This window comes from Bactrocera dorsalis, chromosome 3, assembly GCF_023373825.1.
Source record: "Bactrocera dorsalis isolate Fly_Bdor chromosome 3, ASM2337382v1, whole genome shotgun sequence".
In the NCBI taxonomy this organism is placed as follows: domain Eukaryota; kingdom Metazoa; phylum Arthropoda; class Insecta; order Diptera; family Tephritidae; genus Bactrocera; species Bactrocera dorsalis.
Window position 1 is genome coordinate 346,122 of NC_064305.1, and position 19,184 is coordinate 365,305.

The 19,184-nt window shown below is 37.6% G+C and overlaps 6 protein-coding genes across 9 annotated transcripts in view; 3 read left to right on the top strand and 3 right to left on the bottom strand.

The window, feature by feature from the left end:
* Nucleotides 1-7,251, bottom strand: part of LOC105228106 (neuropeptide CCHamide-2 receptor) — a 53,269-nt gene extending 46,018 nt beyond the window's left edge. The window contains exon 1 of the mRNA XM_011207744.4: nucleotides 7,113-7,251. The gene's annotated coding sequence lies outside the window, so the exon portion shown is untranslated. The remainder of the gene's footprint in view (nucleotides 1-7,112) is intronic.
* LOC105228208 (sodium channel protein Nach) lies at nucleotides 2,604-5,692 on the top strand. The gene is made up of 6 exons (XM_049453942.1): nucleotides 2,604-3,218; nucleotides 3,466-3,669; nucleotides 4,144-4,880; nucleotides 4,952-5,069; nucleotides 5,151-5,260; nucleotides 5,325-5,692. Exons 1-6 carry the CDS (start codon nucleotides 2,989-2,991, stop codon nucleotides 5,474-5,476), a joined length of 1,551 nt encoding a protein of 516 aa, XP_049309899.1. The 5' UTR covers nucleotides 2,604-2,988; the 3' UTR covers nucleotides 5,477-5,692.
* LOC105228107 (WD repeat-containing protein 74) lies at nucleotides 5,513-7,252 on the bottom strand. Its single transcript, XM_011207745.4, has 4 exons — nucleotides 7,113-7,252; nucleotides 6,198-6,883; nucleotides 5,782-6,140; nucleotides 5,513-5,724 (listed from the first exon to the last, which is right to left on the bottom strand). Exons 1-4 carry the CDS (start codon nucleotides 7,198-7,200, stop codon nucleotides 5,613-5,615), a joined length of 1,245 nt encoding a protein of 414 aa, XP_011206047.2. The 5' UTR covers nucleotides 7,201-7,252; the 3' UTR covers nucleotides 5,513-5,612.
* Nucleotides 7,253-7,399: 147 nt separating this feature from the next.
* On the top strand, nucleotides 7,400-8,835 carry LOC105228105 (pseudouridylate synthase TRUB2, mitochondrial). Its single transcript, XM_011207742.4, has 3 exons — nucleotides 7,400-7,808; nucleotides 7,863-8,066; nucleotides 8,129-8,835. The coding sequence occupies exons 1-3, from the start codon at nucleotides 7,679-7,681 to the stop codon at nucleotides 8,734-8,736; spliced, it is 942 nt and encodes a 313-aa protein (XP_011206044.2). The 5' UTR covers nucleotides 7,400-7,678; the 3' UTR covers nucleotides 8,737-8,835.
* A 149-nt stretch (nucleotides 8,836-8,984) lies between these two features.
* Nucleotides 8,985-11,761, top strand: LOC105228104 (SET domain-containing protein SmydA-8). Of its 2 annotated transcripts, none has more exons than XM_049453941.1 (5): nucleotides 8,985-9,162; nucleotides 9,230-9,847; nucleotides 10,031-10,285; nucleotides 10,360-10,921; nucleotides 11,004-11,761. In XM_049453941.1, the coding sequence occupies exons 2-5, from the start codon at nucleotides 9,492-9,494 to the stop codon at nucleotides 11,541-11,543; spliced, it is 1,713 nt and encodes a 570-aa protein (XP_049309898.1). In that variant the 5' UTR covers nucleotides 8,985-9,162; nucleotides 9,230-9,491; the 3' UTR covers nucleotides 11,544-11,761. The 2 variants fall into 2 exon arrangements, with proteins under 2 accessions (XP_049309898.1, XP_011206043.2); XM_011207741.4 differs by having other exon boundaries at nucleotides 8,985-9,129.
* On the bottom strand, nucleotides 11,709-17,343 carry LOC105228102 (serrate RNA effector molecule homolog). Of its 3 annotated transcripts, none has more exons than XM_011207739.4 (9): nucleotides 17,187-17,343; nucleotides 16,644-16,799; nucleotides 16,410-16,582; nucleotides 16,062-16,344; nucleotides 15,069-15,135; nucleotides 13,613-15,004; nucleotides 12,807-13,546; nucleotides 12,628-12,735; nucleotides 11,709-11,888 (listed from the first exon to the last, which is right to left on the bottom strand). In XM_011207739.4, the coding sequence occupies exons 2-9, from the start codon at nucleotides 16,793-16,795 to the stop codon at nucleotides 11,810-11,812; spliced, it is 2,994 nt and encodes a 997-aa protein (XP_011206041.1). In that variant the 5' UTR covers nucleotides 16,796-16,799; nucleotides 17,187-17,343; the 3' UTR covers nucleotides 11,709-11,809. The 3 variants fall into 3 exon arrangements, 2 of the variants coding, with proteins under 2 accessions (XP_011206041.1, XP_011206040.1); XM_011207738.4 differs by having other exon boundaries at nucleotides 11,709-12,426; XR_003845908.2 differs by lacking the exons at nucleotides 11,709-11,888; nucleotides 12,628-12,735; nucleotides 12,807-13,546 and adding an exon at nucleotides 15,434-15,782 and having other exon boundaries at nucleotides 14,933-15,004.
* Nucleotides 17,344-19,184: the final 1,841 nt, after the last annotated feature.

Sequence of the window (19,184 nt, forward strand, 5' to 3'; positions counted from 1 at the left end):
TACGAAATGAAACAATGCATGCATGAATCGAGTTGACTTGCTCCTCTAAAAAGCATAGTGGGTATTCTACATTCATACATTCTATTTATACTCTGGCGTAGGTCTCTTTATAACTAGTATATGAACAAAGCTTTCTCATGGAGTATTGGAGCTTTGTCATGCTCAAATTTATTAAATTTTGAAGACATTTAGGACCAGCGTTATCGGCGAGAGATACTCGTATTTCTATTCAAACTCCAAGTTATTTTTTATACTTATACCAATAAATAAATAAACAAATATGTATCATTTTGGTCAACAACTTTTTATTTATAAATCAAAATTTCCAGAACGGAATCTGGTGCACCATTGTTGTGCTATACGAAATGATACAACGTCGTCTCCGTAAACTTTCTAAATTTCATTGGTGGTCCCCGAATTTATTATCTTTTTTTTCTATATAAGAAAAGCAGGCACGGTGCCTGGTCAGTGCTTGGGTGACGCTTACACCACGATGTGATGTGATTTAACAGTCATAATGTAATCTCGCGGCAAGCTGGCTGTTAGCTGGCTCTATATAAGAAAAGCAGGCACGGTGCCTAGTCAGTGCTTTGGTTACTTTCGCGCCGTGATGTGATGTGATTTAACAGTCATAAAGTAATCTCGCGGGAAGCTGGCTGTTAACTGGCTCTATAAAAGAAAAGCTGGCACGGTGCCTGGTCAGTGCTTTGGTTACTTTCGCGCCGTGATGTGATGTGATTTAATAGTCACAATGTAATCTCGCGGCAAGCTGGCTGTTAGCTAGCTCTATAAAAGAAAAGCTGGCACGGTGTCTAGTCAGTGCTTGGGTGACGCTTGCACCACGAAGTGATGTGATTTAACAGTCATAATATAATCTCGCGGGAAGCTGGCTCTATATAAGAAAAGCAGGTACGGTGCCTGGTCAGTGCTTGGGTGACGCTTACACCACGATGTGATGTGAGTTAACAGTCATAATGTAATCTCGCGGCAAGCTGGCTGTTAACTAGCTCTATAAAAGAAAAGCTGGCACGGTGTCTAGTCAGTGCTTTGGTTACTTTCGCGCCGTGATGCGATGTGATTTAACAGTCATAATATAATCTCGCGGCAAGCTGGCTGTTAGCTGGCTCTATATAAGAAAAGCAGGCACGGTGCCTGGTCAGTGCTTGGGTGACGCTTGCACCACGATGTGATGTGAGTTAACAGTCATAATGTAATCTCGCGGGAAGCTGGCTGTTAGCTGGCTCTATAAAAGAAAAGCTGGCACGGTGCCTAGTCAGTGCTTTGGTTACTTTCGCGCCGTGATGTGATGTGATTTAACAGTCATAAAGTAATCTCGCGGGAAGCTGGCAGTTAACTGGCTCTGTAAAAAAAAAGCTGGCACGGTGCCTGGTCAGTGCTTTGGTTACTTTCGCGCCGTGATGTGATGTGATTTAGCAGTCATATTGTAATCTCGCGGCAAGCTGGCTGTTAGCTGGCTCTATATAAGAAAAGCAGGCACGGTGCCTGGTCAGTGCTTAGGTGACGCTTGCCCCGCGATGCGATGTGATTTAACAGTCATAATGTAATCTCGCGGCAAGCTGGCTGTTAGCTGGCTCTATATAAGAAAAGCAGGCACGGTGCCTGGTCAGTGCTTGGGTGACGCTTGCACCACGATGTGATGTGAGTTAACAGTCATAATGTAATCTCGCGGCAAGCTGGCTGTTAGCTGGCTCTATATAAGAAAAGCAGGCACGGTGCCTGGCCAGTGCTTGAGTTACTGCCATGCCGCGAGGTGACTTCAATGGTAGCTGCCTGTTATTCTTATATAGAGTCAGCTTTGTTTTTACCACAAAACTTTAACTGTTCCGCAGAAAATTGGTGACTATGGCTAAATGAAGATTTAAGCAAATTACTTGCGACCGCAAAGCAGGCGAGAAGAAATGCGAACGCGAAACGTTTTACTCAAGTTAATCTTGTTAAGGATTTAAATTAGTGACAGTTTCTCGTTTCACTTGTGTGTGGTAGTTGCCTTCATTATACTTCCACTCTCCCCACCACTGTTTTGGTCATCTTAACAAACACAAAGGGCGCTATGTGCGTATATGCGTTTTATATATTATTATGTGCCATTCCAACGAGTTCACCACCAAGACAAGAACACTTCTCGTTGAGCTGTGAAGTGGGTTCTATGTTGGCCATTAAGACCATTCATATTTCTCATTAAAAGTAATTGTTTATTTTGCTGAATGCAAAGTAAATAGCCAAGACAGTATAATGTGCACACATATGATTATTGAAGACGCTTGTAAACATCATTAAAACACATAATACATATGTACACACAACAGTAATAGCATCGTTAGCATAGTGGACATCTGCGCGGGTAAAAGAAAATTGAGTTTCTTATTAGGAATAACGAGATCCCACAATGTTTATTCGGAAACACCTCCATTTAGCAGAGTATAGTCAGTACAAGCCTTTTTCAAGAACAGAGCGCAATTATGCGCACTTGGGAACCTATGTGCGTGTGTAACGATATATTTAGATATACTCGTAAGCATAGAAGAAGCCCTGCCGGTGCTGCTGGCCCAACACGCTTTTTCCTCATAAGAGCACAATGAATGTAGCCTAGAATATTAACACAAGTTGGCAACCCACAAAAAACTGGTTGAAAAGTGCACACCAACCACCGCTTAGAGTCGGGAATCGACTAATGACCAAGCCATTAAAGGATAGAACAACAAAATTTACTTGTTGGACTTTATTGATCAATTTGCATGTGTCCTTTCTATTTGTTCTTTTTCATAGACCAAGCTTTCTTCGTCGTGCTCCACTTCCACCATTCTACTTAATTAATTGTGTTAATAGAACTTTAGAGTTGTGAACTTGTAATGATTGTTGCTGCCAAGACCTACATATACTTACTAACCAATTAAAGCATTTAAAGGTATTTCTGTCGGGAATAAATAAAGCTCAGCAATATGAAGATGTTCAGCACAGTCTGACGAAATGTTTCTTAACGTGTGGAAGCAAAACGCCGAGGGCAAAAAGCTCAGGCAGCGTGGCAAATTGCATCACCCGCAGCGTTTTCACTCCAAAGTGTTAAATCCCGGCTATCGCAGGGATGTGGCACAAAGATTGCGCCTTGCCATTGTGGACACCTTTTGGGAGTACACACAGACAACTAAAGTAAGTGGCATATGGCTACTACGGCGGAACAGAACCCATGGCGTTTCCAGGTATGTATTATCGCCACACCGCCATGCATATACTTATACATATAAGTACATACGTACTATTATATATGTATGTAATCGTAATAGAACGATCCAATAATCAACTATGGAAGAAATTTTGTGAAACAAGAAGTAGTTGTAAAAGTGCTTTTAAAAGCTAGATAAAATAATATAAGAATTCTGAGGTTAAATGTCCTTTCAGTGGAAATTTATTTTTCATAACCTTACTTTTTGTCTGTTTGAAAACCAGATGGATTTGGTCGAGTGTGCTCATCAATCTGTTCTTGCTCGGTGTTTATTTGTCTCTGCAATTGTGGCTGAAGTTCTATTCGTACCCCATCTTGAACACTATATCCAGTGACCTGGCCATAACCGACGTCGCATTTCCGGGCATTACCATTTGCAGTCCCAAGGTGGTAAACCGCGAGCGTGTACAACGTTATATAAAGACATTGTAAGTTTTAACAGCTGCATCTAATACAGAAAGTAGCATGGATGCCTAAAAGATTTAAAATTTTGTGTAGCGTGCGAACAGCTGGTATTTACCGTTTGTTTGCTTATCTTAACGATTTCTTGAGGGTATCCATGCAATTGAACTTAAATAAGAATATACATAGGTAAAAACTGGCATGTATCTATGTACATTAGGGTGTAGTATATTATTGCCCATGTTGATGCAAACACTCTCTCAAGTTTCAGTTTTTGTCCCAAAAATTAAGTACGATATACGTACACCATGTGGTATGAGCCACACAGACTGCATGGTAAATGATTTGTTGAATGCTCAATTCGATTGTTGTTGTAAATCAACATGGAAAATAACCGACAACCGAATGTACATACACACATATCTATGCACATACATACATATATAGTACATATTTATATACAATATTTTTTATTATATACATTATTATTTTTGACATAGAAAAATTCCTGCTGGTATCGACCCACAAGACGTTGCCATTGGTTTGGAGTATATAAACGCTTTCACCGATCAGAATTGGAAATCACCACCGCAAGATAGCTTTAAAACTGCTGATGAAGTGCTGCGACTAAACAACTTGACAATCTACGACGTTGCGAAAGCAGTTAGCGGTAGTTGTAACGATTTTGTGAAACGTTGCTACTGGGGCATTGAAGAGTTCCCTTGCCGTCAGAAACACGAGTACCTGTCATTCATATCTACCACGTCATTTTTGGGTCCTTGTTGCTCATTTAATTATAATCCAAAGAATCTCTCCTACGTCCCTTTTTCGGCTAATATTTTCGGCATAGATGGGGGCTTAACTATTGTCGGCGTTGAGGGCTCCGAACGGAATCTTTCAACCGGCCTAATTGTGCTGGCACATCACCCTATGGACTACGTAACGGAAGCGACATCCTCAGTAACAATTACTTCGAACTCAGAGAGTTTTGTTGAAATCTCACCGACTGTACAAAGCTCCTCAACCGAAGTACTGGAATTATCACAAGGCAAGCGTGATTGTCTAATTTCAGATGACCTCGAGTTGCATAGTTATCGGCAAGCAGCTTGTTCACTCGCTTGTCGCACAGAAGCTATAATGAAGACGTGTCATTGCGTACCGTATCACATTCCAAATGCAAAGGCCGATTATCGAGAGTGCAAATTAAATGACAGTGTGTGCTATTCCAAAAATTATGGTTTGTATTCATTTTTCTAGTGCACACACTTGTGGTTTCGTCTTAATTTGCATGTGTATCCTCTGTTCTAGATGCTTTTAAAAGCGTCAAATGCGAAATTTGTTTACCAAATTGCTATGACGTCACATATTCAACTTTAGCCTACAAAACCGATCTGAAACTACATAATTGCTCCGTCAGCACACATTAGTAAGTGAAATAACGTTAACTAACCGCTCAGCTTATCAAAAAATTTCAATTTTGCGTTCACATGTACTTATATATTTACAGTACAACTACCTTTGATACACAGGATATATTTATCGTTCGTGCTTATTTAACAAAGCAAACAGTACCGGCTATACGAAAGGTGGTGGTCATGTCATGGATCGGTTTGTTATGTGTGTAATTTTATATTTTTTAGGTATAAGAGCAAATAACACGAATATCTCTGATTTCTTTCAGCGGATTTGGGAGGAGTGTTTAATTTGTGTCTAGGAATCAGCATGGTATCCCTGATAGAATTCGGGTACTATTGCACACATCGTTTATACACCAATTATAAAGCACGTTGCGTTCTACTTCAGCCGCTCAATCGTGGAAAAGGTCAAAAATAGTGGATTTCAGTACGATCCAATTAAAACGTTTTAAAATATCTTTAATAAGATAACAATTTTATTTTTTAATTATCATAACCACTAATTTTCAATTATTTATACATTTTTAAGCCTATGTAAAGATAATTCCATCAATTCACTCTTTCTTCTTTTTGCTTTTATTAAAGTTTCTATCCCCTTTTCGTTTACTACCGATTTTTTTAGATTTTTCTTCTTCCTTCTCAGCGTCGCTGACATCATCGTCGTCACTAATGCAAAAAATAGGCCTATTAGTTAAATTTCCTAACAAAAATAATTTGATTTACCAAATAGTTTGCATATTTTCAAACATATCCTCGTACTCCTTATCCTCTGGAACAGTAGGTTTCACAATTTTTTTCTTTTTTCTCGAGTTTTCGGTTTTATCCAGGTCTTCTTCAGTTGCTTCAGTTGTACTGCAGTTCGGGTTTTCAGCCGACTGGCGTATTAAAACGCGTGTAGCTTTCGATTTAACATAGCATTGATACAACAGTACTGTAGAATCGACGTGATGCACACGCACATAACGATCCAAAGAGGCTGAAGCTAGGTATTTACCTGTAGAGTCTAATGACACATCACTGATAGCACCAGTGAAGCCTTTGTAAGTATGTACGAAAGTCTTCATGCGCCTTATATCAAATGCCTGAAAATACGATATAGTTACCAATACTGATCACACATCTTTTTTTCTGTATCTTACCTTCATAGCGCCCATAGTAGTACCTGTGTATATATAATTTCCATGTGCGACCAAAGTAGCAAAACTCATTTGTTCTTCGGTAGCAAAGCACTGCACTGGTCGTCGTTGTTTACGTGTGTCATAAAGCCGCACATAACCATAACGAGAGCAAGTAGCCAGCGTATGTGGTGAATCGATAAATCCAACGTCACTATCCCACACGGGTACCTCCAACTGGAGGTAGTCGTTTGGCAAATTTTTCGAAGTGAATATTTGTTTTCCATCTGCTGCCATATCGAAAACCTTTAAATTGTTTTGACGACCTTTACCTCCTGTAGCTACCAGATTTCGATTGGTTGGACATTGCCGCAAATGTGACATGTCGTCGCCACTACTAATAATGAGCTCTGAATCAGCGCTGCTTTCAATGGATATTCGTTGCACTTGACCATTAGAAAATCCGGCGGCTAAGTAATCGTCAAAACGTGCAAAACCTACTACGGGCGCAAATTTAAGTTCGATTGTGCGCTCTACTGTGTCACTGCGGAGAGAATGCATGTGGACACTTTCTTTTGCCCGCCCAATAAAAATCTCTGAGGTATCATTCCCAAAAGAAAGCGCAGTAACCCTATCGTCTTTCTCAAGCTGATTAATATCGTATAGATTACGTTGAACAAAAGGATTCTCCTCAAAAGCAGGAACAAACCCTGAGAAATATGAAAATAATACCAAGGAAATTTTTTTGTATTAAGTGGGAGTCAGATGAAAACATTTTTGTAAATGCAAACTATCAACATGCTTCATGTATGGAAGAAAACTTAAAATATATTAAATATGTTTTGAAGAAGTGATTTGATGCGTTTTATCAATATGAATTATGTATATATGTGAAACATTAATGCTAGAAATAGATGTATGTATATAATTTTAACTTACTTTTGAATGTGCCGGTACTAGTGCCAACGTATAGCTCGTGATTTTCTGTATAATTTGGACTTTTTAAATTTGCTGTAGACCACTTCATTTTTAGCCACAAACTTATAGAATACCCAAAAAATATTTAAAAATGTTAAACAATAAATTTACCCCAAACAAATCGAAATACCGCGCACGTGTATAAACAGAACAAAACAAATGTGCAAAATATATTATTGACAATTCCTAAAATGAATAGTGTCAGAAGAAATGAACTGAATGTCAAAATCATCTGTTCCGAAGAATGAATTTTTCAACATTCGATTCAAATGCATAATATTACGCACAGTAAATTTTAATTTCATACTAATAAAAAAATCACTTTTTATATATATGTAAATTTGATAATATAAAAACATACATATATCTATTATATCTAAACAACAATTTGTAAATTTTAATAAAACAAGTTCCGCCGGTATTGCAAAACCAACTTAGAACAATACCCGATGGGGAAAGTTTACAATTTTATTTAATGAAAAATAGTTGATACGAAACACCCATAATCGTTTTTAATATTAGTGAAAATGTCATTGACAAAGGTTTACGACGCGCCAACAGTTTTCAGATATTTGAACGGTATTATGAATATTTACAAACCTGCTGGAATGAAAGCTAGTCACGTAAAAAACGCAGTTCTTCACAACATAGTCCAAGGTAAAGATAATATAATATAAATTGTGCAAATATCAATGCCGATTATTTTTGTAGATTTGAATGATATGCAAGTACGAGAACCTCGTAAACTGGAAACACCGCTTTTAGAACCAGGAGGTGATGCAAATCCTTTGTTGCGTAAAATCCATTCGATTGATTTAGCCGACCATGTGTTAGCCACTGGTCCAAGATATCAAATATCAGACATACGTTGTGCACTAGTCGCCGGATTGGGTATACACACGAGCGGTGTGCTATGTAATTTAAACTTTCACATAATTCTTTACAAATTAATTATTTAATGATTATTTACTTTATAGTGTTCGGATTGAATAAGGGCATACGCCAGTCGCAGCTCATTCAACGAAATCGTCCGCTGCGTGATTTTCATATAACTGGTAGAATGGGTGTCGCAACTGAAACACATTTTGCTGATTCACGCATAACGGTTAAATCCGATCATCGGCATGTGCATCCAGAGCGTATAAGTGCTTTAGCAGCATCGTTACAAGCATCACACCAACGTAAAATGTACGAGCTCTGCGGTGTTGATTTACAATCACAAGCAGCCTATGAGATTGCTTGCAAAGGGTTAATCCGTCCAGCGGATAATTCACAGCCAATTATATATGGTATCAAATTAATAGATTTTAAGCGTCCGGAATTTACAGTGGAGGTGCATGCGATCAATGAAAGTGAGGAGTATCTGGCCTCTCTGGTGAATGAGATGGGCATTGAATTGCGTACGGTCGCGCACTGCACGTCCATACGCTGCATACGACATGGGCACTTCGGTGTAGAAAATGCGCTGCTCCGACATGGTTGGAGCTTACGGGGTGTAATGAAAAATATGAAAGAGCAACGGAAAGTTTTGGAGCAACATCCACGTCTCCTAAAACAAAATAAAATAGAACTCAGAAGCGATTAGAAAAAATAAATTTGTTTATTGTTTAGAATTAAAGTTGTAACTTATTCAATTTAAAAAATATAATGATAAGTTGTATAAATATATGTATATAAATATCTATTTCCATTAAACTTCAATTCGTACAATATCATCAATCTCATCCACACGTCTCGCTTTGGATATTAATGATATTGTTAAAGAGCGATATTTAATTTTTTGAGAGAGGTTATTCTGAGCGAATAATTTTTAGTTAAGCTCTTAAGCTTTACGCCCTCGTTTTTTAACGGTAGAGCATTCGACAATTTTCAGAATTCGTTTTGAAAAACTGCCATTCGATCCACACTACATTGGTGTCGACCATCAGTCGAGGAGAAACAGCTGCCAAGTAAAGACGCTTTCCGATAAGCATATTGTGTTAGCAAGTAGTGACTACTACTATGAAAATACGTATTTAAAGCATGTCTTAATTATATATACATATGTTTTAAATGAAAATTATTTAATTTTTTGTCAGATAATATCACAACTGCATGAAAAGTGTCGAAGTGCACAAATAATCATCGTGTGCTAAAAATAAAATATCGTTGTACATACAAACACACATATATATATATATGTATATATGCATATGCAATTATATCCATATAAATACTTTGAAATGAAGCAGATATAAACATTTAGTGAATGAATCGAAAATTATACGAACACTAACGGGAATAAATTTAATATAAAAAAATATTACTTAGGAATAGTACAATATTCAAAATTGTTCAAACATGTCTACCTCACCTCCTGATTCTCTCACGACAAATAATTGTGCCGTGTGCCAAACACCTGCGAAGCTATATTGCTCAGCATGCAAGCTAGTAAAATATTGCGGCGCTGATCATCAGAGGCAGCACTGGAAGCAACATAAGACCGAATGCCGGCCATTTCGCATAGCAAAAGACAAGGTTTTAGGTCGCTATTTAAAAGCCACGCGCCCAATTAAGGCTGGCACGGTTATTTTCGCTGAAATGCCTATTATTGTCGGTCCAAAGTGGTATCTGAATGAGCGCGAGGAACAAGTGCCTGTTATGCCATGTGTGGGTTGTTTCACACCCTGTAGAATGGGAGCACATCATTGCCCCAAGTAAGTCAAATCCTACAAATACATATGGTATAAACAAGTCAAATTTTTGATGCGTCAGTTAATTTTTGTCTTCCGCCAAACGGAACTTCCGGGCAACGGAAGTAAAATTGTTGGGCGTTTTTCTGATGGAAATTTGTACTCTTGCATTCTGTTAGGAATAATTTGTTCTATGTTCAATTTCAGATGCTTTTGGCCAACATGTTCACCGAACTGCGGTGGGTTAGATAACCCTAATCTTCATGGTCTTGAATGTTCTATATTAATGTTGGGACCTGGACCCGCTTCCTCGGACCCCCGTTCACTCATCGACTACTATCGCTCTGATGCCTTGGTTGTCTTAAAATGTTTGTTGCTCCAACGTCAAAATCCCAAAAAATGGACGGAATTGATGGACATGCAAAGCCATGAGGTGGAACGCATTGGCTCCGAGTTACACAAGTAAGCGAAGTTTTTTTCCACAGCATAAATACTATAAATACAACTACTCTATCTCTCACTCGACGAATGCTTAGCGATGCAGAGAAAAGGGTTGTATCTTATCTTCAACGAAACTTCTTACAACGCCTTAAAAGTGTGGAGCAAAAACAAAAGGAAACATATCTGCAAGAGTATGACACAGCAGTACTACATCGAATTTGCGGTATTATTGAGACGAATTATATGTGCATTAGTTTGCCGTCTGGCATGGAGTTAAGTGGTGTTTACTACACCGCCTGCATGATGGAACACGCTTGCCAACCAAATTGTTATTTTCAATTCGATCAGCGCAAAGGCTTCAGAATTTCTGTCATAGCCGGTAGAGATATTGAGCGTTACGAACACCTGATTATCATGTACTCGAATATGCTGTGGGGCACTCAGATGCGTCAGGAACACTTGGCAATGACAAAGCATTTCCTCTGTAAATGTGAACGCTGTCGCGATCCTACCGAGTATGGTTCGAATTTCAGTGCAATGCTATGTATGGGCGATGAGGGCGAGTCATGTGATGGCATTCACTTGCCAAAGGATCCACTTGACATGAAAAGTGATTGGGCATGCACCAAGTGCCCTATCATGATCAGTGGGGAAGAGGTGAGGTGACATATATAATTATAATCCATCTACTTACTAACATAACCTTCTCATAAACCCGCACACATACATATGTGTATAGGTGCGATATCTTCTCACGCAAATGACCGAAGAAGTTGACAATCTACTATCACGCAAGCCTACAGTTAAGCAATTGGAAGCGCTGATTAACAAACTTTCGAAGTTTCTGCACCCTCATCACTACCATTTATTCAATTTGAAGCATACGCTCATACAACTATACGGCACCGAAATCGGCTACTCACTGAGAAATTTAAGTGACTCACTGCTGAATAAGAAATTAGAGTTGTGCAAGGAACTCTATGACATTTGCCAGAAACTGGATCCATACACTATTCGTTTGTCCATTTACGTGGGTATTATTTTGTTTGAAATGCAAACGGTTCAAATTGAGCTGGGTAAACGCCTGCTGGTAAACGGCAACAAGACTGAAGAGCAAGTCGCTACCGCATTGGATTATTTCAATTCTGCTCGCGAGAAACTGCTGAAAGCCGCTAAGATCTTGGAGAAAGAGCTGGACAATGTGGCAGGTAGCAAATTGAGCGATGCTGTATTGAAATCACTCACCGAATTGGATACGCTAATCAACAACAATAGCTAATTGGATTTTTGTAGGCATCCAATGAGTGTTTTTCTATATTTATATAAATTTTTTAAAATGAATGTCAACTTAAACGTCATCTCAACTCGTATTTTTTACCATGTCGCATTCGCATTTCATATTTACTTTCATGAGCGTTACGTATAAGAAAACAAAAATAACAAATTGTAATGTCTGTCTTGCGTTTTTAATTAAATTTAAATCTTGTTTACATAAGAGTCTTAGAGTTTATTTAAATACAATGAATATAGCTTTGTCATTCAGCATTAGTTAAATATGTCAACTGGTTCTTGAGGGGCATCCAAGTCCCTGTACTGTGTTAATTGACGATACTTATTAGCGGGTCTGTAAGCATATAAACATAAATAGAATTGTTTTATATTTAACATACTTCACTTTTGCTTTGTAGTTTATTAAAAATTACTTAGTGCAGTAAATTAAAAACGAAAATCAGGAAAAGTGAAAATTAATATTGACTTCAAGCAATAGTATGCGAAAGGCTTTGAGTGTTTTCAATACTTTCTTTCCTTGGCAAATATTTTACAGAAAACAAGTTTAAACTAAACACAACCGCTAAGATAATTTAACTATTTATAAGGAAATCATAAATTGTAGACGGTTAGTTATTCGCTGAATGTCATTTTATGTTTGTAGTTGTAAGCAGTACATTTCCTGTGGCCTTTCAGATTCTACATGGTACGTGTATTTATATCGTATGTTTTTATTTCTTTTTTTTTATCTGAAATGTGGCGTGTAAATATAGCAGTTGTATGTTGTTGTAGTGCTCCTACGAGTCAACACAATTTATTCGAACATATCGAAATTTGCGGGCGCGTCCAAGTCATGATAACCAATAATACGACGTTGTTGTTCCATTGGTTCTCTGTAAAAAGGTTGTACACAACAAATTTCACAATACGTTCGTAAAATATACATTTTATAAAAGAAAAATTAAAAAAATGATCAAGCAAAAAAGACAGGAACCAATACTAGAGCTATTAATACTTTACAGTATTTACAACATAAACATCTACATCAATCTAAATATACATATATGTATGTCAGTTCTTGAATTATAAACTACCTGCGACCAGGTCCAAATCCTCGTCCCCCACGGCCAGGCATCATCATCGGCGGCGCATAAGCCGCATATGGAGGCATAAATGATGGTGGATATGCCGGTGCTCGATAACTATTGAAATAAGGATTTTGAATCAGTGAATATATTGTTGAATATTGAAGGAAGTGCGTCGTATAACTTACCCAAAACCACCTGATTCTGAAGTGGTTCGCTTAGTGGTACTGGCATGTTCGGGGAGTTGTGGGCGTTTGGGGTCCCGTAGATAGTTATTGAAGAACTCCACCTCCTTCCGCACTTCTTCAACCTTCTCTGTATGCTTATTGAATATATGTTTACGTATAAATTCTGGGCCTTTGAATTTCTTGCCCGAAAGAGGACACAACCACTTGTCTTTCGCCAACTCCTGAGTGTTCGCCTGAATGAACTTCTCGACTTCAGCTTCCGCATCTTTGCTGCCCAAATTTTTGAGCTCTTCATCATCTATTGGCGTCGTCTTTGCCAAAAATGTTTGCATTTTGCTTTCGAAATTCTTTATATAATCCTGTATGTCGTTCTGAAGAACTTTTGCTGGCGGCGGCCCACGTGCGTGTATTATGCCACAACGGTTTGGCATCTCATCTTCGTAAGGGTATTCACAGTGGTTGTAAAAATCCACAGAATGTACAATACGAAGATATAAAATTAGGCTGTCAAGCACCGAAATGAGCTGTGCATCTCTTTCAATAGTTTCACCCTCGGATTCTTTATTTTCACCGGATATACCCAGTAATTCATCTTCTTCAGCCGAAGCTTCTTCAATTAAGAAATCTGTTATATTTTGTAGAACTGGGTTGTTCGACTTGAAGCCATAGGAGGCCCCGGCATCATCATTGCCCTTGGGATTCTCCATGTTTTGATCTCCATTATCCTCTAAACTCTTATCCTGTCAAAAGATCGTCAATTTGTTAAACCAATTTTGCTATTATACAACATATTTCTAAATATTTACCCATAGCTTAAACTTCTCATCCAAATTCATGGCAATCTTCGCACATAACTTGATGTCAGCGCGCACAATAGTTTTATGCGCCGTCATTCCATTTACTGGACGCACGCGTCGACTTAAGTCACGATTCACAATCGCACCCATTTCGCAATCCCGCAGCCTGGTGTTATTTAAATTCCAACAAATCTCTTTTATGTTCACATCCCTTTTGAATGTTACCCAGCCGCGACGGTACCAACGGCGATCCACCAAGGGATCGGCAATAGCTACACGCAGATATCCATCAAAACGTTGGCACAAGGCTTCAATCTCCGCTTTGGTAATTGATGGAGCTAAATTTCGCAAGAAAATGGACGAAGTTCGGTGAAGCGCCCGCGGTTGTGGACCATCCTTTACCTTGTCCAAATCGATAGTCTCAGGCTGATCTTCAACGTCCTTTGTTTTATCTTTTTCTTCACTACTTTCCTTGTTCTCACTTGACAGTGAATCATCCTGGTCGACTTTATTTTCTTCGTTCTTTGAGTCTTCTGTATTTGAGCTTATTTCTTTCATACCTGTATCGTCAGGTACTGTTTCATCGACTTTGTCAGAATCAGTTTTTTCAGTAACTGATTTTCCATTACTTTTTTCTCCTACTTCTACAGATAAATCTTCTGTATCCATACCATTTTGGGTGACCTGGGATTTGTTTTCGTCCTCACCATTGGATATATTTTCAGGCGTGGCAATTTCTGATACTTTTGTCTCTTCTTTTGTCTTATCCTCAACTTCTTCTTCTTTGTCTACTGCCACTTCTTCTTTTTCCGTCTCTTTATCTTCTTTAACACTACCCAAATCATATTTGTCTTTCAATTTTTCATCATCGTCTTCGTCACTAGAGCTAGAGCTACTGGAATCCGAGTCAGAAGACGATGAAGATGATGACTCAGAACTGGTACGTTTCCGTTTTAAGGACTTCTTGTCTTTACTCTTTTCATCTTCATCACTTTTATCTTCGTCGTCCGAAATATCTTTTTTCTTGTCATGTTTGTTATTTATAGTTTTGCTATCAGCGTCTTCTTCGTCCCAGTTTTCTTCATCATCTGAAATTGCAGCCCGACGTATCGGCCTTGGTGACACCACTTTGGGTTCCTCCTCGTCTACATTGCGTTTTTTGCCAACTGAAGTAATGATGACATCATCATCGTGTTCTGGTTTCTTATCAAAAGACCTTTCCGGAAAGGTGTATTCTCGGGGTTTTTCATCAAGAATTTTCAAATCATCATCCGTGCCACCTTCTAATTTAATAACCACCGTATCAAGCAAACGCAACAAGGGATCCGTTTGTGATGTATCAATTGATACTGCTTTCACCTGACCATTTTCCAAAACTTCATTAAAAACTTCAACCCGTTTCTGAAATAAACAAATGACCAGGTATATAATAACAATTACAAGTTTTGTAGGTGCAGTATAATACCTTCAAGAAGCTCAATTGCTCTTCCTTACGTTTAACGCTGTCCAAGGGATGGTATTTATTTTTAAACCTGTTTAAATGAAATAAAAAATATATATATATTTACATCTTTTAAGAATTAAAATGTAGGAGAATATATATACATGTATTCCTTTCTTAGTATTATTATTGAACATAAAGTACGAAGGCTGAAGACAAGGTCTGCATGACACTGGAAGTTTAGTTTCAATTAGCTGTAAATGTTAATTTTTCGAAGATTCATCATTGCTAGTAAGCTAAAAAAAATTGCAATTTTCACTCGGTACAGAAGTAGTTGTAAAGTGCCATATCATTTAAATTTAATTAAGAGTTAAATACTCAAATCTTACCTCTTGGTCAAAAATTTTTCATATCTTATTTGTATTTCGTTTGAATTTAAAAGCGGATAAAATTAAAACGCGATCAAATTAACACACTAGAGCATTGCTCGCCCAGTGCAAAAGTTACAAAAAATCGTATATCTCGATATATATTTCTGAATATATACGAGCAGCGCGAAAACGAGAATGTGATAGTAGTAGTGGTAGTTGGGAACATATTGTAGTAGCTACGTGCGTGAGCGTGTGTAGCCTTTTCGCTAAAATTGAGCTGCTGCTGCAACCAGCTGCACAATATTTTGCACATACATAAGTTTAACAGCATATCTCAAGTAACGTATAGCTCCCCATACGCAAATAGCTGTAGAGAAAAACTTTGTTATACAAAACTTTACAATAATTTTAAATTGTAATTCATATCAAAACATTTTAAAGGAGATATTTAAATAAAAAAGTAAACGTATGCACATACATATACATAATAAAAGAAAGTTAACAAAACCTTTCATTTTCCAAGTTGCATTGGTTTTCATTTCTAACATACTATATTATTGAGTATCAACAAACGGTGTCAAACCACTTTACCATAAGCAATCTGGATTTCGTTTGTCAATTTTCTTTTATATTTATTATGCCTTACCATTCCTCGTCTTTGTGAGCGACGAAAAATTCATTCAATTGTTGGCGCTTGAACTCAGTTTTATATTCACTGTATTTTTTCAAGACTTCGGAGTCAGATATTCCATCATCCTGTGTGTCTAAAAACTGTTTTAACGTAAGCATTGCGGGCTGTGTTTGCAAATCGTTTGCGCTTTGTGACTCCCGAGCCGCATGTGGTGCATGGCCATGGCCACCGTAACCGCCATGATAGCTATGTGCAGCATAATGCTCATTCCATGCGTGCATAAGATAAGGATCATAACCTGTGATGAAATATAAAATCATAATTTAGGCAAATGTAATATAAATATTACTCTTATGTGCATACCATAGCGTGGAGTCGCACGCATGTCATCACCCCAGTCCGGTCGCATTCTTTTTGCGGGGGGCATTTCCCGACCAGGAGAGGCATAACGTTCACGACCGCCGGTACGATACTCTCGATAATCTGGCCTAGGTCTGCCACCGCTTCCACTTCCACCGCCTCCTCGGAAGGGATTACTGTAAGAAAAAATATTGCTAATTTATATTTACAAAGCAGAATAAAAATGTTTCTACTTACCGTTCTGCCCATTCATCACGCCCACTTGCGCCTGTGCCTCCACCACCGCGACGGTCTTCACGACGCTCTGAACGGTAGCTATCTCCCGAGCTGCGCTCGCCACGGAATTTATCGCGACGTTTGCGATCGTACTCATCATCTGAATCGGCCATTATTCTATCAATTGCAAACAAATAAAAATATGAGTTTAAAATTCATAAAACTTCTTCACATGTACATTCTAATTTTGTGGTAGGTGGAAAAAAATGCTAGTTCAATATCAAGTGAAAGCGCTGAACATAACCTCAACTTGAATTGAAGATAACAGCAACTTTGTCCACGACACAATTTGTAACACCGAATTTAATTCTAAATTGATTTTGCAGTTATTTTTACATTTAATATTGATAATTTCACTTTACATTAGTATAAAGCATACATTTGTATGTCCATATATATAATATACCACACGCACTATTTTCAAGAAATCGGGCCGCTATTTTACTTTCACAATAATATTTATTATTTAAATAATATAAAACACACAATATCTTAATCACTTACCAAGAAGTTCTCGAAAAAACTCACAGAAAAGACGCTAGCGACACGAAAAGAAATTAAAGTAACGTTGGTATACTTTCAGCAATGGTAGACGTATAAATGACACATAAATCAGGTAAACACCGCTTTATATCGCGAACCGCTGAAAGTCAGCGCTTGTTGTTTAAGCAGTGATGCTGTAGATGGCGCTTCTAAATACAGGGTGAAACAAGTGAAACGTTTTTTGAAAGCAATATAAAGTATTTTTCATTTAATTTTGCTTTTTTTGCATTTCATATATTTTTAATCTGGCTATATATAAATGTAAAACGTTGTCAACAAAGAAGTTCATATTTTATATTCACAATTTCTTTTAGGGTATGTTCATGTGATTTTTGTATATCGTCACCTGAAATGCAAAATAACGTATAATCAAAAAATTCGAAATTGAATATCTTATTGATTACGCTTCACTACCACAAATTATATACATAATATTACATATATTCAACATTTTCAGGTTCTACGGTCAGATATAAACCAGTTTTAACCAATATTAAGATTTTGTTTAACTCATGTTCCATTTATTTCGTGTTTCATTCATGCCACTGTAAATTTCCGAATATGTTATTACTTTATTTTGCATTTCAGGTGACGATATGTGTATATGTATGTATGTATGTAGAAGCGCAGGTAAGAAATTTTGAAATCTCACCTTTCCAACACTATATGGCATGACATAATCTGATTGGTAGCACTGGAGTTATACGACTGCAACAGCTTTTGACAAAATACGAAAAGCCTTTTTCTACTTCCCAATATAACGTTGAACTAGAGTATAGTGTCATTAACAATTACACATTGCATGACATACTGAGGCAGTCATAGATAAACATGTGCTACCCGCTCATGTAAAGCCTAATGGCTGATTCATATGCAACTTCTGCTCACATTGTTTTAGATATTTCTTTGACAGAAAATTTGTATGTATGAGTTCGTTCACATCGAAGCGAAGTGCAGCAAAATGTTGGGCAAGTCTCATCTTTTAACTTCTTACCAAGCAACAGTCACCATTTTCATTAGAGAGGAGCACTGAAAGCAAAGCTTCTACATTGCAATAACTTTTACTTCCTTCGCTTCGTTGTTAAAGTGTGAATTGTCAGAAAAGCTATATGTGAACCGGCCATAATTCATATCAATTCTTATGCAAGAGAATGCTCTCTATAATTTGTTGTCGCATTTAATTTTTACATATTTTTCGTAATTTTCATTTCATTTTCCTATATTCTTAATATATCTACAAACGTATTGTAGCTTTATAACACTTACATCAGAACTACATTGGAACCACTCATTCGAGTACAAAATCCCTTGATCTCTTCACCTTTGTCTCTTTATTAGCAATTTTCTATAAGCATGCGAAATTTGAACAAACAAAAACTTTTAACCAGCATCCACGACAACAACAGCAATGCGATATGAGCAGTCTCCCAAATATGTTGTCATCTGAGCGCTGTTGAATGTGTGTTAAGGTCAAGGTGAAGCCGCGCGATGATGAGGCGGCGCTAATATACACCATAAAAACAAGCATGTACACAAGTTAACAACAAACACACCGCATACAGGTAGGTGGTGGCAGCGTCTGCTTGTGCGCATTTGTATAACACAGAAATTAACAAAAGAATCTGCAGTAAACAATTTTAAAATTAAAAGCACAACAAAAGACTACGCATCGCTGCTAAAATTGGAAAAGTGACAATAGGTCAACATGGCTATGATCAGCTTTTAGCCACAAAACTTTACGAATACAAAAACTGCATTTTCCAGTTTGCAAGCACGTTTCTTAATATGCGCTCCTTTTTGAGACTGGCGGAGACTGGCTCTTTGTTCATTAAGAAACTAATTGATTGATGCAATTTTTTCACATATTCAATAATCGCCTACTCTCCATATTCGCAATTCGGCAATGCTACTCATTCAGCATTTGTAAGCGTGTAAAACAAGACGCATTTTTATGGTAAT

Coding starts and splice junctions, on each gene's coding strand:
- LOC105228208 (XM_049453942.1), top strand. CDS start 2,989: ATGTTTCTTAACGTGTGGAAGCAAAACGCCGAGGGCAAAAAGCTCAGG. Junction 3,219..3,465: donor AGAACCCATGGCGTTTCCAG/GTATGTATTATC, acceptor TTTGAAAACCAG/ATGGATTTGGTCGAGTGTGC. Junction 5,261..5,324: donor GTCATGGATCGGTTTGTTAT/GTGTGTAATTTT, acceptor GATTTCTTTCAG/CGGATTTGGGAGGAGTGTTT.
- LOC105228107 (XM_011207745.4), bottom strand. CDS start 7,200: ATGAAGTGGTCTACAGCAAATTTAAAAAGTCCAAATTATACAGAAAAT. Junction 6,884..7,112: donor TAGTACCGGCACATTCAAAA/GTAAGTTAAAAT, acceptor CATATTTCTCAG/GGTTTGTTCCTGCTTTTGAG. Junction 6,141..6,197: donor CTACTATGGGCGCTATGAAG/GTAAGATACAGA, acceptor TCGTATTTTCAG/GCATTTGATATAAGGCGCAT.
- LOC105228105 (XM_011207742.4), top strand. CDS start 7,679: ATGTCATTGACAAAGGTTTACGACGCGCCAACAGTTTTCAGATATTTG. Junction 7,809..7,862: donor TCTTCACAACATAGTCCAAG/GTAAAGATAATA, acceptor TTATTTTTGTAG/ATTTGAATGATATGCAAGTA. Junction 8,067..8,128: donor ACACACGAGCGGTGTGCTAT/GTAATTTAAACT, acceptor TTTACTTTATAG/TGTTCGGATTGAATAAGGGC.
- LOC105228104 (XM_049453941.1), top strand. CDS start 9,492: ATGTCTACCTCACCTCCTGATTCTCTCACGACAAATAATTGTGCCGTG. Junction 9,848..10,030: donor GGAGCACATCATTGCCCCAA/GTAAGTCAAATC, acceptor GTTCAATTTCAG/ATGCTTTTGGCCAACATGTT. Junction 10,286..10,359: donor ATTGGCTCCGAGTTACACAA/GTAAGCGAAGTT, acceptor ACGAATGCTTAG/CGATGCAGAGAAAAGGGTTG.
- LOC105228102 (XM_011207739.4), bottom strand. CDS start 16,795: ATGGCCGATTCAGATGATGAGTACGATCGCAAACGTCGCGATAAATTC. Junction 15,136..16,061: donor GCTCACAAAGACGAGGAATG/GTAAGGCATAAT, acceptor TCATTTAAACAG/GTTTAAAAATAAATACCATC. Junction 11,889..12,627: donor GGATTTGGACCTGGTCGCAG/GTAGTTTATAAT, acceptor ATATGCTTACAG/ACCCGCTAATAAGTATCGTC.